The sequence below is a fragment of the Penicillium nucicola genome (assembly GCF_028828085.1).
Source record: "Penicillium nucicola strain IBT 29836 chromosome Unknown utg000001l, whole genome shotgun sequence".
Lineage (NCBI taxonomy): Eukaryota > Fungi > Ascomycota > Eurotiomycetes > Eurotiales > Aspergillaceae > Penicillium > Penicillium nucicola.
Window position 1 is genome coordinate 1125556 of NW_026643125.1, and position 15525 is coordinate 1141080.

General features: G+C 49.9%; 6 protein-coding genes across 6 annotated transcripts; 2 read left to right on the plus strand and 4 right to left on the minus strand.

Annotated features, from left to right (window-relative positions):
• Positions 1-537: 537 nt before the first annotated feature.
• Positions 538-2108, minus strand: N7511_000438 (pheromone receptor; the record flags this gene model as incomplete). The annotated part of the gene is made up of 2 exons (XM_057122863.1): positions 538-1475; positions 1553-2108. The coding sequence occupies 2 exons, from the start codon at positions 2106-2108 to the stop codon at positions 538-540; spliced, it is 1494 nt and encodes a 497-aa protein (XP_056988596.1).
• A 1220-nt stretch (positions 2109-3328) lies between these two features.
• Positions 3329-4792, plus strand: N7511_000439 (uncharacterized protein; the record flags this gene model as incomplete). Its single annotated transcript, XM_057122864.1, has 2 exons — positions 3329-3609; positions 3697-4792. 2 exons carry the CDS (start codon positions 3329-3331, stop codon positions 4790-4792), a joined length of 1377 nt encoding a protein of 458 aa, XP_056988597.1.
• A 294-nt stretch (positions 4793-5086) lies between these two features.
• On the minus strand, positions 5087-8275 carry N7511_000440 (phosphatase family protein; the record flags this gene model as incomplete). Its single annotated transcript, XM_057122865.1, has 1 exon — positions 5087-8275. The coding sequence occupies one exon, from the start codon at positions 8273-8275 to the stop codon at positions 5087-5089; it is 3189 nt and encodes a 1062-aa protein (XP_056988598.1).
• Positions 8276-8780: 505 nt separating this feature from the next.
• Positions 8781-9758, plus strand: N7511_000441 (Dcp1 family protein; the record flags this gene model as incomplete). The annotated part of the gene is made up of 1 exon (XM_057122866.1): positions 8781-9758. The coding sequence occupies one exon, from the start codon at positions 8781-8783 to the stop codon at positions 9756-9758; it is 978 nt and encodes a 325-aa protein (XP_056988599.1).
• A 242-nt stretch (positions 9759-10000) lies between these two features.
• Positions 10001-11257, minus strand: N7511_000442 (bifunctional triacylglycerol lipase/ester hydrolase; the record flags this gene model as incomplete). Its single annotated transcript, XM_057122867.1, has 4 exons — positions 10001-10059; positions 10118-10353; positions 10422-10606; positions 10676-11257. Coding segments are annotated over 4 exons (1062 nt in total), but the record flags the coding sequence as incomplete, so codon positions are not given.
• Positions 11258-12071: 814 nt separating this feature from the next.
• On the minus strand, positions 12072-15115 carry N7511_000443 (SMEK family protein; the record flags this gene model as incomplete). Its single annotated transcript, XM_057122868.1, has 8 exons — positions 12072-12620; positions 12671-13113; positions 13166-13333; positions 13382-14509; positions 14557-14603; positions 14653-14734; positions 14800-14896; positions 15002-15115. The coding sequence occupies 8 exons, from the start codon at positions 15113-15115 to the stop codon at positions 12072-12074; spliced, it is 2628 nt and encodes an 875-aa protein (XP_056988601.1).
• Positions 15116-15525: the final 410 nt, after the last annotated feature.

Consider the following 15525-nt stretch of genomic DNA (forward strand, 5'->3'; position numbering starts at 1 on the left):
GTGTTATGGCACATTCCGATGTAGCATGTCCGTGCTAGCGATAGGCCATTTCTGGTCTTGGTGTTTTAAGCTTAAGCTGGCTGGTTGATTCATTTTGTTTGGCTTTGTGACTATCTTGTACTTGTATATTGTCAATGCACTTCTTTCTGCAGTCTTTGATTACGTGTAGCGGGGAAATGAAATGTTGGGGCTTCTTTTTGGAAGAACCTACATAAAACTGCCATGATAAAGAGACGATGATCTTGCCGTCTGTCGTGGACTTGAGACATGGGCGCTTTATCCGGCGCAACAGTAACAACATAGATGCTGATGGGTAGAAAGCCTCTGGATCGTTAGGGCTAACTACTATCCTACAAACCCAAGGGCTAAAGTCATCAGAAGCAAAGTACAATTAGAAGTCATTCAATCCCCATGTTTTACACCAGATTAACATAGAATTAATTCCAGGAAACAGCCGAATCGGATGTGTAATTAGAAAAAAGACAAGCCGTAGAACCAACCCTCCATCCTTCTAACGGATGCCCAGCTTAACTGCTCTCAAACTTGAATCTCACTCTGCTGGCTGATAACCTGCTTTACATGAATGAAAGTCTGCTGAGGGGGCGATGAAGAAGCAGGCGAAGGACCAACCGAGTAATCCCGACTATCACGCGTACTTCCAGCCCAAGCATTTGATGAGATGGTGCGCGAGTGCGAAGGAACGGAGAGGTCATCCAGCAATGTCGCATCGGATTCGTGACGCGCAGATTGACGGCGGAATAGAGACAAGGGGAATCTATCCCAGATAGTCTTCTTGGCTGGTTCATGGAGATTGCGTGTACTCGGGGAAGATGTCAGATGAGATGGTCGAGCGGTGCCCTTTTCGAGATCATTGTATGTAGCGCGTGTTGAAGTGAATGTACCCATATGCTGTCGGTGCGAGATTGGGCGCTGTTGGTCTTGCTGTTGCATGTACATGCTCCTCGGTCTGGAGAAGAACGACTTTGCCTTGAAGCTGATTGTCTCGACTAGGGTTGCCGATGTAGAGATGTGGCCGTGGGGATGGGGTTGCATGGGGGTGTCGTTTGAGTCTGCTGGCGCGGTAATGCTGGGGAAACAGTAGCCCAGTCCAACATACCAGCAGGCGGTGCGATACATGCGGGTTGCGTCGCGGCCGAAGCCGAAGAAGATGAAAATCATGAAGCCTGATGCAATGGGGGTCCAGCGGTCGAAGAAGACGACGCCGTGGGTGGGGACTCTGTAGATTGTGGACCAGTTTCCGTTGTGAAGCTTGCTCCAGGAGAAGGGGTGCCATGGTAATGAGAGGCGAATGTCTGCGTAGACTATATAGGCTTGCAGGGGGAGGATGGCGACTAGCATGGAGAGGGCTAGGAAGAAGAGGCGGAGGAAGCGTGATTTGCTGAGGTTACTGCTGGAGGCACGGATAATGTTTGCAAAGTCGCTTCGATATTTATGGATGCGGAAAAGAACCAGGCCTTAGATTTTGGTCTCGTGATTAATTGTGATGAACTGAGGATGTGGGAGGAATAGATCGTATGAATGGGTTGCTTACAACAGTAGTAGGCTGCTGCCAGGCAGATAACCGGTGGCCATATAAATGCCAATACGAGACTGACCCAGCTCTCATCAAAGTTGTTTACACATCCTGAAATGGAGTATAGTAGGTATCGGCTCTTCTGCCAGACGATGTGGGTGATCATGGCAATGACTGGGACTACCACGCAGAACAAGAGGTTCATGAATTGACTGCGCCAGCGTTGACTCCTGCTTGGGACCAAAGCCGCTCGATCAGTGTCTAGCACGTTTGCGAGAGAACGAAAAATGCACATTAGGGCTCCTGGGACGCCGACATAGCCGGCAACCATGAGCTTGATTTCGATATCGCAAAGACCGGCACCATCCCACCAGGAATCCACATCGTCATTTGGCCAAGTCAAGGCATTGATTATGTTGAACAGGTTGAGGAGAATTGACCAGGATACCAGACTTGTTGCAGGGAAATTGCGATTCTTTGCATGTAGAAGCAATGGCGGTATTCCGAGGAGGATCGAGAAAGATGACAGAATTGGAATGCCCACGGCTAATGTATAGCGCCTGGTCGGATCCATGTCATTTGATAGAGAAGAAATTGGGGTTTGTAACACTTCCAGCCTCATTAATAACCACGATTTCCTAGTAATTGGGCGAGAAAAGGTAATGGAAAGGAAAGAGAAAGATGGATGCGTTCATCCCATCCTCGAAGCTATAATATACCTGACCAAGACCCAATTGAGACTCTGAATTTTGATTGAGAGTCTACTCGCGAGAATCAGAATCAGGAGACTTGATTCAGAGGGATGATGGAGGTCAAGACACGAGGGTGAGCTGAGGAATGTATGGGTTGCAAGGCAAAAGACATCCTTTCGAGACGACTTTTGCGACATAAAGAAGAACATGACCATTGAACGACTCAGCAGGTCAATAAAGAAGATATCACAGTTGAATAAAGAAAGAAGATGAGTTGATGCCCATGGCACCAGTCCGCATTTGGGGCTCAATAGAGCCGGAGCTCTATTCACATTCCGCCACTCGTTCTCTGCATCGTGAGAGGTCGACTCAGTATCGACAGGTCATTTGTACCCGCTTGAAGTTCTAGCCCATGAGCTGGTAATGGCGATTGGAAGGAGGGCGAATGGTTGATAGTTGGTCGATAGTTGGTTGAGAGTTGGTGGTGGGTAGTCTAGCCTCAACCGCAATACCTAGTAACCTCCTTTTTAAGTCTCTACAACTCCACGAGAAATGTATGAAAAGGGCTCTAATCAAGCTGTGATGGTTGGATCGAGTCTTGGAGATGGTTGCACACTTTAAGTTGACCAGTCTTTTCTTTTTGGCCCTACAGCTTAACTTAACCTATGGTGTGAACACTTGATGCCTGTTTTCTCAGGCTGCAATGTCTGCCCTAACATGAACGTGAAGAGAACTACCACCGAATCAGATATAAGTTTACTTAACTCAACTTATAAGTGAATCTGAACTTGTAGACTCATTTTTCCCAACTTGCTCTCTTTCTCTCACCTTCTGCCAACGAAACCTGATACACGATCCTCGGCATGACGTAGTGTGGGGATGAATATCAGTTTGGGAGCTGCTGTTTAACCACCGACAGGGAGTACAGCATATTGCAAACCTGATGTGCGATTGACCCTGGGAAAGTAGAACAAGTGTACAGTATTAACGCACCTGCGAACCGGTTTAGTCCTTTTGCGGCTGAGAAAAAAAAAGCAATTCTACTCTTCTGCCTCGACAAACCTCGACAAATACTCCATTTCTCTTCCTCTTCCCAAATGCCATGGCTGACCCCCCATCCCCCTTAAATCGCGCTCAGGCCGAATGGCGACGAAACTCGACATTGTCCGACACTCTCTCTGAAGCCCATCACTCGATCCGTTCGTCCACGGACGGTCTCTTTCTCCCGCGTGTAACCGAAGAACAGCTGGAGGAATCGAATTGGCATTCAGCACCCCTCGGGCTCGCCTTGCTGCCAGCGATCGCGGGCATCTTTTTCCAGAATGGCAGTTCTTTCGTGACTGATGTGACCTTGCTGGTGTTGGCGGCCATCTTCCTCAACTGGTCGGTGAGGTTGCCTTGGTAGTTTTTCCCCCTGTGCTCCCCGCATACCATCCCCATATGCAAAGAACAAAAACTTACAACAAACAGGGATTGGTATCGCTCAACTCAAGCAATTCGCAAAGAAAGCAATTTCTCCGATCCTACATTCGACGATGAAGAGGTCAAATCCGCGGATTCTCCAAATCAGCCGCACCAAACCCAACAGCATCAAAAATGTGCATCTGCAGCAAGCAAAGAACTCCAAATCCACGAACTAGCCGCTCTAGCCTCCTGCTTCATCTTCCCAGTAGTAGGAACGTGGCTCCTCCACGGCATCCGTTCAAGCCTCTCCCGCCCCTCGGAAGGCCTAGTATCAAACTACAACCTAACAATCTTCCTCCTGGCCTCCGAAGTCCGCCCAGTCGCGCACTTCCTAAGACTAGTGCAATCACGCACCCTCCACCTACAGAGAATAGTCTCCGAAGCCGAAGCCAACCCTCACAATATCACCATAGACCCAAGCACGGTCCAAGATCTAACAAAACGTCTTGAAGAGCTAGAAGCCCACATCGCCGAGACAGCAGCCCTGCGTCTCCAGCCTCGATCTCAAAAGGCCGGGATCGGGCCTGGCACTGGCAATGGAAGCGGCAATGGGACTGGGAACCTCTCTCCAAAACAACAACCAGACTCCCCTTCCCTCCTCACCCAATGCATAACCGAAACCCGTCGCAGTATCCAGCCAGACATCGACGCTCTGAACCGTGCAGTGCGCAGATATGAGAAGCGCACGGCACTTTCAACACTGCAGACTGATCAGCGCTTACTGGCGCTCGAGACGAAGACCCGCGATGCGGTTTCGTTGGCGGCGGCTGCGCAGAGGGCTAGTGCGTCGCGCCGGGCTGGATATGCTGTTATTTTGCTTGATACTGTTTGTGCTTGTGTTGTTATTCCCATGCAGGGTTTCTTGTCGCTTGTTGCTTTGCCTGGAAGGGTTGTTTCTGGTTGTTTGGATCGTGTTAGGGGGATTTTTGGGTTCAAGAAGAGTGGATCTAGGAAAGGGAGAGACAGGGAGAGAGAGAAGACGAGGGGAAAGGAGAAGGGTAGGATTGTTGGGGGGCAGGTTGAGCTGCAGCAACAGACTGTTTCTGGTGTTCAGAGGAGATCTGGGAAGGTCAATGGGTCTGGGGTTGGGGATGGGGTGTGACATGGATTTTATGGGTTGGTGTCTCTCTTTGGGGGCTGGGATGGATGGCGTTTGTATATCTTAGGAACTGAGTGATCATATCTTTTGAATATGAGATGCGCATGGTTTGTAGTAGGGGAAAAACTACATGCTTCATTGAATTCACTTGATCTATCAGCCTCTATAGAGGGATACATGATGAAAATAACATTTATACAACGTTGTACACAGAAAGAAATGGCAAGTCTGCTGGAAAGGTGGAATCAAGAGTTAGAAGCAGTCTAAGGGATAGGATCGTTCAAGAGTGACGAGAGATCAACGACCCCCCGATGGACCCCGATCATCCACTCCAATCATTTTCAAGAAGGGTTCGATGATTGCCCGTCTGCGATCCTCAGATACACGGCGTTCTTTCTCCTTAGCTGGCAGCGGGGCGGTAGCAGAAACAAGTACGCGTGCAAAAATGGATGAAAGGGCCGTCTCTACTAATTGTCTGCGCGCCGCAGCAGGGTTGGAGATCAACGGGTCAGGGCTGGCAGTCGTGGAGGTGCTGGTAGAGCGGTTCTTGCGACGGAATGTGCCGCCAGTGATGAAACCAGAAGCAGAAGCAGGCGTGGGAGATTGTAGCTCCGCTAATTCGGATTCTTTCGCTGCTGGATCTTTAGATGCATGCTCTGTCTTTCCGTGTTTAGACGAAGAAGAAACTGGTCTCGCGGTAATCGATGGCACGGGGGCTACCTCATTGGCGATACGAGCAAGCATAAAGGTGACAAATGTGAATGAGACGCTGTGTGCGGGGGAGTATGCTAGGTTTTCGAGTACCCAAGCCTGAGTTTCTTCCCAGTTCAAAGGCGGTGCCTTTGATTTCTCGCGTGCGATCATTTGTTGTTCCATATCTTGCCATACTGGCGCAGTGACGATGCCATCTTTAAGTGAGTTGAGGAAGGTAAGAAGGGTTTCGGAGAGGATTTCCAAGCGGTGGAGAGATGAAATCTCCGGGGCAAAGACAGAAGTGAGAGAACCATTGGTGTCCAGGGCTTCGTGAACCAAGGCCTGCTGCGCAGCACGCTCCTGTGGGTCCTTGAAAGTCCATGTATCTGGCTGGAAAGGCCATGCTGTGCCTGAGGGTTCTCTTGTCCAAGGTGCTTTATGCTCCTCGGTTTCACCATTGGTCATGCTCCATTCCGCCACGGCGCGTTCTGTCAGCTCAGAAATTGCTTCTGTCAACCGGAACAGCTCTCGGGGTGCTGATAAGCGGACTTCGGGGGCTTTGTCTGTGCTGGATGGATGGGGCTTGTCTGTTTTGACCAAAGTACGAGCACCTTCTTCTGGCATACAGGTCAATTCGTCAATCGTGCAGCCAAAGCTAGTAGGCAGCCACTTCCCGATTACAGAAATGAAATGATCGCGGCCACTATCCACGTGGAGAACTAGAATCTCCTCTAGCTTGACCTTTTTGATGTTGAGCAGCCTGACATGCTCGATATCATGGACGTGGGCTGTGATATCAACATTTGCCACTTCCCCGGGGTGCAGAGTATGGCTTCCAGCTGAAGAAGCAATGGCTTTACCCTCGTGACAGGTGCTTTCGGATGATCTTGTCACATGGATGTCAAGCCAATCAGGCCTCTCGGTATCAGTATGCTGCTCTGCGAACGAAAATGTGGCCGAGGTACCGCTTGTGTTGGCAATGGTCAGGGATCGGTGAACAGGGTGATGAAAGGCGACTTCCCCGAGGTCGACAGCATTCTCATCTTGTTCCCCGTGTTTCTCGCTGCCATATTTGTCCACCACAACAGTAAGACCCGGTCGCGCCTCATTCTCGGCCTTATCCAACTCGCGCGCTACCTCTTGATGTACCTTGGCCTTGAGTTGCGAGTTCACCGCATCGAAAGTCATAGTGAAGATCCCATCTAGCGGCTTGTGGTCCGATGAGAGGATACCCTGGTGGGATATATATTGATCTAGACGAATTGGATCTTGCGATTCATGCGACGCAACCGAAACAGCATCATCGTCGCCTTGGTCCTCGTCCGAGACGTACTCGTCACCGCTCTGCGCACCGTCGGTGTCAGGGTCATATTCAAACAAAACATTGTCGTCAGCGGCAGCCTTGTCCAGCCCACGCGCCTTCATCTCCTCGTCCCTCTTCCGAGATTCTTCGGCTTCTTGATCTAGCTGCTCATGTTTCAGCTTGTCCCGGCGAGTACGATATAGGATACGATCACACCAGCTAGGCCCACGATGCTTTTCGCTAGAGTCAAACGTGGCCACGCTTCCAACGTCATACTTGTACGTCGGTAGGAAGGAAATATGGCCTTCCCGCCATCCTTTGTGGAAAGCTGTTCCCTTTCTTTGTTGGAGTCGCAGTTGATCGTGCGGAAGCAGAGAAGATATTGTAGTTTGAAGAGAAGCCGGGTCATTGTGAGGATCGATATCTTCATCGGTGACAGGATTCATGGCCTCTTCTTCGAGATGAGATGAAGGCGGCTGATCTTCAGAATCGCTGGTCGAGGCTGAGGCTGAGTCTTGATCTGGAGCTGCAGCCTGTTTCGCCTGGCGCGCTTGATCGTATGCATTAACAGTGTGACGGGCGAGCACTTGACGCACATCTTCACCAGGAATATCATCGAGGCGATAATTGAGGTCACCAAACCAGAAAATGAAATCTTCATCGCCGATAGTATCACCCGACTCATCAGATGCACCGATATCGGACTCAATTGGCTCAAACCGAGTGCGCTGCACAATCTGTGAAGAATCCCAGTTGCGACGCTCAAGACTATTTTTGTCGGATCCCGCTGCCAGATGGGAATTCACAAAGACCAAACGGGTAGTCTCGCCCAGCACCAGGCGTGTTGCCACGGCACCCTTGTTGCCCATGTAACCCATCAATCCTGTGCCAACCGAAGTGCTGCTGACAGACGAGATGCTCTCGTCAATTGCAGGCGATGCATAGATAAGAAGTAAGAGTCCAATCAGCTGAATCTCAGAGACTAGCTTATATCCCTGGGGCAGTGTACTTTGTACCGCTTCCTTCCATCTCTTAGATGGTGCCGAATCCGTATAGGGGCGTAATGCTTCTGTTGGGGAGGAGATATCGACAACTTCTTGCAGCCCTAGAACGTAAAGATCGATCTCCTCAGGGCTGCAATGAAAGGGGCCTGACTTGTCACTCTCTGTAGCCCTTTCATTTCTGCTGTCGGTTGAGTCTAGGCTTTCTCCTTGGGCAGACTTCGACCCAGAGAGCTTCTCGCACACCCCTTCGCCTTTGACGAACCACTTCCCAATGTCCTTTTCGGTGCCGGAGATCGAGGCAACGTTCCAAGTGCCGATTTTAACTCGAATGCTCTGTTTCCGCGTGTATTCGGCTCTTCGTTTTCTCACAGCGCGCGAAAGGGATAGGACATCGAGTCCTGGCTGTTCAATATCTTCCGCAACTTCCGACTCGTGGCTCCGGTGCTCTGACCCCGTCGGCGATGTCTGCTGTGAATTTGCGCTCATGGTGTAAATGTAATTCGGTCAGATCAGAGAAGGGCGAAATGTATCTGCATGTATTGAAAGTACTCGAGTATCTATCAGCGTATATAAGTGGTCTGATTGTGTGTATAGGCTGATGTATTGGCTTGCGGTTCTTAGCTCCGGCGGGGAAAATTAAGCTAAAAAGTTCGTCGCAAGTATCGAACAAGTCAACTGTAACTTTTTTTTAGGTGATTCGAGAGGGATGAGAGGGTCCGTGGTGGGTTGCGACAAGAAATCGATCATCGCATCGAGGTCAAGAGATTCTCGGGACTCGTGGCGTCATCACATGAAAGCTCGAGAATGTGAGCGTCAAAGAGGCCGTATAGACGGTTTCTATTGCCAACTCAGCAACAAAGCGAATCTCCGAGGTGCGAGTTGCAATGGGAGAGATGGCGGGGAGCTCAGGCCGGAAAGGCGGGAGCTCAGACGATGACGATATGCCGCTCACCTCAGCGCCTTCCACACAACATACTCTCAGCACGCCGAAATGACTTCTCGCAAACCCCGACGTCAGAACAACCATACTACAACTGATTATGAATCAGACACAGCATACTATTCAGACATGCCGCAAGCTGCACCGCCGCTGCGTTCCAACGAGGAGCTGAACCTCTCAGTGATCCGCCGCCACAAGCCCTCCGTGACCTCAATCCTCTCTCTCGCCCCTTACGCAGTCGTGTACATCTTCAGCCCAACAACAAAACAATGGGAAAAGAACGGCATTGAAGGAACACTATTCGTTTGCCAGCAAACCCAGGGCGACCTAGGCGAAGAACGCTACACCGCATTCGTGCTCAACAGGCGCGGACTCAACAACTTCGATCTCCCTCTCACGGACGGCGAAAACGTGGAAATTACTGAAGAATACGTGATCCTTAAGGCAGACGAGAGTGATGAAGGTGAAACAGGCCAGAACGGCATCGCGGACCCCTTGCACCCACAGAACATCGCCAGCAACACCCAAAGCGGCAACAATGTTCGCATCTACGGTCTCTGGATCTATTCAGAGCCACCACCCAACTCGACCGCCGAATCTCGCACTATCAATGCCCAGATGATCCAAGAGTGCGCCACCCACGCTGGGCAGAGTATGAAACTCGCCCGTGAGCGTCTTGAGGCTCTGCGCCAGTCCAATATGCATGTTGCTGCCGCTGCCGCTTCGACACAGCCCGCTCCGTTGGAAGAGGTTCAGGCTAGTGTGCCTATGGGACGACAGGTTTCATTGAAGGAATTGTTTGGTCAGCAGCGTGCTCAGGATGATGGGTGGAGTGTGCGTGCGCACCACCTTAGTCCCGAGCAGTTGGCTCAACAGGCTGCTTATCAGAACATGATGTCTCAACAGATGGGTGCTCCTCCTCATCCGCCGCCGCAATCGCAGGCACCACCACAGCCGCAGGCAGATGTGCTAGGTGATTTGTTCCGGAGGGCAGGATTAGCATATCAAGGAAACGGACAGGGTTATTAAGACTTCGGTTTCTGGTTTCATTGCTCGTGGTCATTTCTTTACAGGGCGTTTTGCCTATGTTTGATTCCTGTTGCTTTTGTATTACTTATTCATCTACCATCTGGGAATGGGCGTAGCTATTCTGGAGATACCCATTACGAATTGTACCGACGGCGAATTCATGGTCCTCAAATCTCCTTACTATCAAGTAGATGCGTAGGTCCCGTGTCATGCATTCAATCCTCGTCCACCTTTATTGGTTCTCATCCCATAATCTCTGTAATCATCCCCGCCGTCTTACGGGCCATAGTATCACTGTGTTCTACAAAAGTCAGCTCAGCCAAACATCAGAAAAGAAAGAAAACAAAAGCAAAACTCACTCAAACAAAAAGCATGCGGTAGGTCCTCTTCACAAACCAACATAGTCGGTCCACGTCCTTCCTCGCATCCCCGAACAGCAATAATCTCATCCCTCGTCTGATCAGCAACCCAATGATCCTTTCGACCAAAGTAGAAGAACAATTTGTTCAGAGGCTCATGCGCCGTTGCAACACCCCAAACATCGTCGTTCCATTTATCAGACGTGATAGTGCGCATTTCATCAGCGGCCATATGTCTTTAGATATAGACAGTCAGCATGCAATATCCACACCACCAGGACAAAACAATAGAAGGAAAACATACAAAGCCTGCCTCACCCCACCACTACTTTCTAGGAATGAACAAGTCGCATCCAATGCATGAACTGGGGGATTATTCATCACAAAGCGCACCAAGGCACGCAGAATAGATGTCGGGAGCAGCAACGTGAGTAATCTTGCGAAGAAACCAATGACAGCGGCGAACCGAGGGATGATTGATAAGAGAGTCTAGATGTGATCTCCGAATTAGCTTATGCTGTTCTGTATCATCCACAAAGCAAGTGTGTCAAAGCATACCGTCAATTTCCGTCCAGAGGATGAAGCTGCAATATCAACCACAGTAGGGAAAAGCATTGCACCACCGATGATATCGAATTCTTCTCTGTCTTCATCTTGAGGGTCGGAACTAGCTGTAGCCTCGCGGTGCCGGCGTAAGATTTCCATGGCGATATATGCACCAACAGAGTGTCCGATTAGAATGACCTTCCGCTTTTTCCCAACTGAGCTGAAATTGGGCTGTTCTTCCATAAGGGCAGTGAGTTTCTCCTGCATGAAACGGATCTGATCTTCAAGGTCTAAATCTGACACATTGGGTTGACATTTTGTCTTTGTCTTTGTATCATTGATTTCAAACCCGCCGAGAGAACAGCCGTAGATCCGGAATGAGGGATGTGTACCTCCATTTTCACTTTCAGCGATGTTCTCTGATGTGAGATATCTTGACAATAGGGATAAAAATGGGTGGTAGTAGCCGATCAACCCCGGGTTTCCGGAGATGAAGAAGATGGTTGTCTCAGGGGCTTGGATTGTGTTTGGGTTGGACCCTATAGTGGTGAAGAATTTGTTTGCTGTTATTTCCAATGACATCTTCTTGGGTTTCTAGGTAACGCGTTGGACGTGGATGGTTGTTGCTGATATTGGGAGGGTATTGATGGTTCTTGGCTTTGTTAGGGGGGATCCGCATCGAGTAGAGATCAGCTTCAGGCTTTACAGTGTATGGCATGTGGCTTGATCATTGGTCATTGATGATTGATTGGGCTGGAAATCATTTGTCTTGGGATTCGGTCTGTTTGAGATGGAGTTGAGGTCGAGCTCGGTTAGTGGATCCATGTGAACTTTGATGTTAGATCTAGTTACGCCTTGGGGCACAACAAAGACTTGGAAGATAGTTGAAAAAGAGGTCCGCAATTTATATATACTGCAGAGTCCTAGGTATTACATTTGCGTAAAGTTTTCATACAGCCTGGGAGTGACACCTAAGGCCTCCTGCCTTCCAGTGTATTGGAAGGCATACTACGAGCACCAAGCAAGAGAGAGCAAGAAGATTGCAGGATAAATTGCCACGCGATCCGACTCACCTGGTCATGATCTAAGCCCAACCAGAAAAAAAAAGAACAAATATAGGTACCACAAGGCCAGGTCCAATGCATTGCCCAGAGACGCCACGTACATCAACCATTCAATCCCGCTAATTCGGGCCACGAACGAAAAACCACATACAGCCAGGCGAGGAAGAGAAAAAAAGAAGAGCAGCCTTCGAAGAAGAAAGAAAAAAGATATCGCCGGAAGAACAGCAGCAAGAGATAACAATGGGGAAACCCCGCAACTGTATCTGGTATCTAGGTCATGGGAAGCAAAACATGAAAGGCTGCTTAATTCAGGGAAACAAAAAAGCCCGGCTGATGGGTATTAACTATCCACCTTCATTACCTTGACTCTCGTCGCGGTTCTCCTTTTCATTAGTCTGGCTTGTGATGTCTGTGCAATTGTCGCCTTCTGATGTGGAGGATTTGGTTGTTGATCCAATGTTGATGGCGATTCTCTTGGGCGGAGCGGTAACACTGCTTAGGATTGGTGTGGCACCTTTGTCTGCCATTGGTCCGATAGACATGGTCTTTTTCCGATTCAATATCCCTGCGCCGGAATGGCTGCTTGTGGAGCTTCTGCGTTTCGGTACAGCGGAGAGCTTGATAAGCTCGTCGTCGTCCTCTTCTTCGCGTCGGCGCTTTTCTGCTAGTCGTTCCGGTGGAGGTGTTTGAGCTATCGGTGATACCGCTGGAATCTCTGTGGAGGCCTCTTGGCCAGCCGCTGGCTGGTCCTGGGCAGATTGCTCTAAACTTTCGGTTTTTGTGTCCATGATATCTTCGTCGTCGTCGTCCGGGTAGTCGACCAACGACTTGACAGCCGGAGAGGCAGATCCGTTTGGGGGTCCAACAGCAATGGTTCCACGATCCTGAGACCACTGTTTCTTGTCAGTTTCTGGGCTGTCTATGTGATTCAAGAGTTGCGTACCTCGTCTTCGTCATCAGACGTGTTGAAGTATTCGTCTTCGGCAGCGTCCATCTCTCTTACGCCCTGCCAACGCTGGCCGTTCAGGGGAATTCGTCGAGGGGTACTACTTTCGTCCTGACTGAACAGTGTCGAATCAGCCTCAGCGCCATATTCCTGTCCTTGCATTTGGTCATATCGAAGAATTAAGCTCTGGAAAGTATCGACATAGGTGATGCTTTCGAGCTTTTCACGATATTTCTCGACCACGTGAGTGATGAATGGCTTGATGTTTTCCTTCTTGATGAACTCAAACAGTTCAAGACAGGCCGAGTTGAGCAGGTTGTCACGGGGCATTGTTTCATAAACAATGTCAAGGATCAATCCAAAAGTGTTGTTGTGTGTCATGAGAGCTTGGTAGAAGGTGTCTTGAAGACTGATCAAGGTGCGGAAAAATTTGAGGGCAACTTCATCAATGTCAGTATAAGGGCCCAATCCTGGATTGAAAGAGGTACTGACTCAGCTTCAAGTGTTTCTGGGGTACCCGCAGGAGCTGCGCAACCTGAGGTGCGAGAGATTCGCTCTGGATAGAGTTACGCGTGCGGAAGAGATGCTGGCGAACGAAAAAGGTGAGGATATCAACAAGATGTGAGTAGAGGGTAACCTCTTGGAATGTCAAATCATTAACTGAAGATGTTAGCAAATTTCATGCGGTCAGCCATTGAGGTTACTTACGGGTTGCGCGATTGGCAAGCTGTTTAAGGGGTTGGAACAGCCGCTTAGAAGACTCATCAAAATGCTGTTGGACAAATGCATCGGAAAGAAGGTTGTTAGTGCGGACTTTGAAGTAATCGGGACCAGCCCGACCAAGCGGGTCCTGCAAGGGAATCTGGGGATCAAGGAGAACCTTGATAGCATCTGCAATTTGGTTTTTGACACCGAGGTCCGTTTCCACGTGCAGAAGATCAATCAAGGTGTCTGTGAGAGGGGTTTTCTTCTCATTCACGGCCTTCAACATGTACCCTCTCATCATGACAGGGTCGTGATCGAGCAAGGCGACAAGAATATCAATGCCTGTTGTGCGCATGGCCGCATTCACGTGCTTCACGGCAAAAGCGATCACAGCGAACAGGCCATGGCTGATGAAGTTGGCAAACAATTGGGCCCGTGACTGAACCTGCAAGTTCTTCGCAATGCCAGCGCACTGATGAAGGAACTGCACTGCATCATCCTTGCGCCTCGCGTCCATGTTCCTCGGGTCAAAGACAGAGAACAATTCTCGCAGAAATGGGCCATTTCCTTGTATGTGATTCACAATTTCCATCTGATTGAAAAAGATCAACGAGTTGAGCACTGAGAATGTCGGGTCGTCGAGAATCCGAGCTAGCACCACGTCTTTGAGATACTGTAGTCTCCAAGTATTGCGAATCTTGCGGCGAATTATCGCGTCCTTGATCGGCACAACTTCCTTGTATCGTGACTTGTCGGCGAGATACTGTCGGTGGTTCGCCTTGTGCGTGGGGAATTCGGGGTCGTATTCCAGAGCTCCCACCACCCCCAGGATGACATGATCGGCGACAACGGTTTCGATGATGGTATTGTCATTCAAGAGGATAAGAGACTTCATGATGTTGCAAAGACGGTGTAGGTCGATCAAGCTTTCCAGATCCTCGGCCATTTCTACTAACGGAACCAACTTCGAGATGTATTCGTCGCGAATGATGTATTTGGATAGCGCGTCTCGGCCACTCTGGGTCATGCTCGCGGCTCGTACGATTTGTTCGATATCGGGGAGATGGCCCAACTCGGGGGCTGGTAACACGATCGATTGATAGCTTTCGAGATCGTCGGACAAGGCATCATCTAAGGCGAGTTAGGGACTATCAGGTTCGAACGCGCAACACACTTACCGGCAGGTAAATTGAGAAGACTTTGTTGGACGGCATTGACAAATTCCCTGTGCGAGGTCAGCTCGTGCGCGTGAAGATTTTATCCGGCTTTCTCACCAAATGATAGCACAACCCTCCGCCTCCTGAAAACTCAGCGCCATATCCGTGCCATTCGGCTCTGTCCATACAATCAAGGTCTCTGGTCGCGTGATACCCACGTTAGCCAAAACACATTCTTCCGGGCGGAGATGGCGGGATAGAAACCTTGCTGTTTTTGGTAGCCTTCATCCTTGCCTATTTTGGTTTGCAGCAAGACGCGATTGGGTTGATCTTCGGATTCGACGAATATGCGAGGCTCCTCCTAGATGGGTTGCGATCAGTGAGTGTTGATGGCGATGGCGCATCAGCGCTCCGGGGAGGGGAGGTCGCGCGATGAAACATCAGTGCGCGCAACGCGCCAACTCACCCCCATGATCTGACCGACGCAGAAACCAGTTCCGCGGTCGAACCAGTCATTATCCCTCAACTCATAGACCTTGACTCGTTTGCGACCGTCGGGCGGCTGTACTTCCAGCGCCATGATCCGGAAACAGGGAGAGGCGTCTCGTCACTCCGGGCCACAGCTGAGAGTGTACCCGAGAGGAGAGCCAGAGGGAATGGTAAAGGGAAATAATAAAAGAGAGAATAGCCTGGGTGTGTTGAAAGGTGGAAATGAAGAAGGGAGGTGGAGATCCCAAAGGATGATGAAAGAGTCTGCGGAGGGGATGACGATCGGGAAACTCAGGTCCACCTGACGGCCTCGGCAGGTTCAAGCAAAGTCAAGATTTTGGCCCTGGGAAAAGGAAGAAGTGAACACGGAAGCAGAGTGGGCACATCCGGAACTTCTAGAACTTCTGCCCTTCTGAACTTCTGATCTGCTGATCTTCTGATCTCCAGAGCTGTTTGATGAAGTTATCTAAGTTAAAACGTATAGGCAGACATGGACAACTC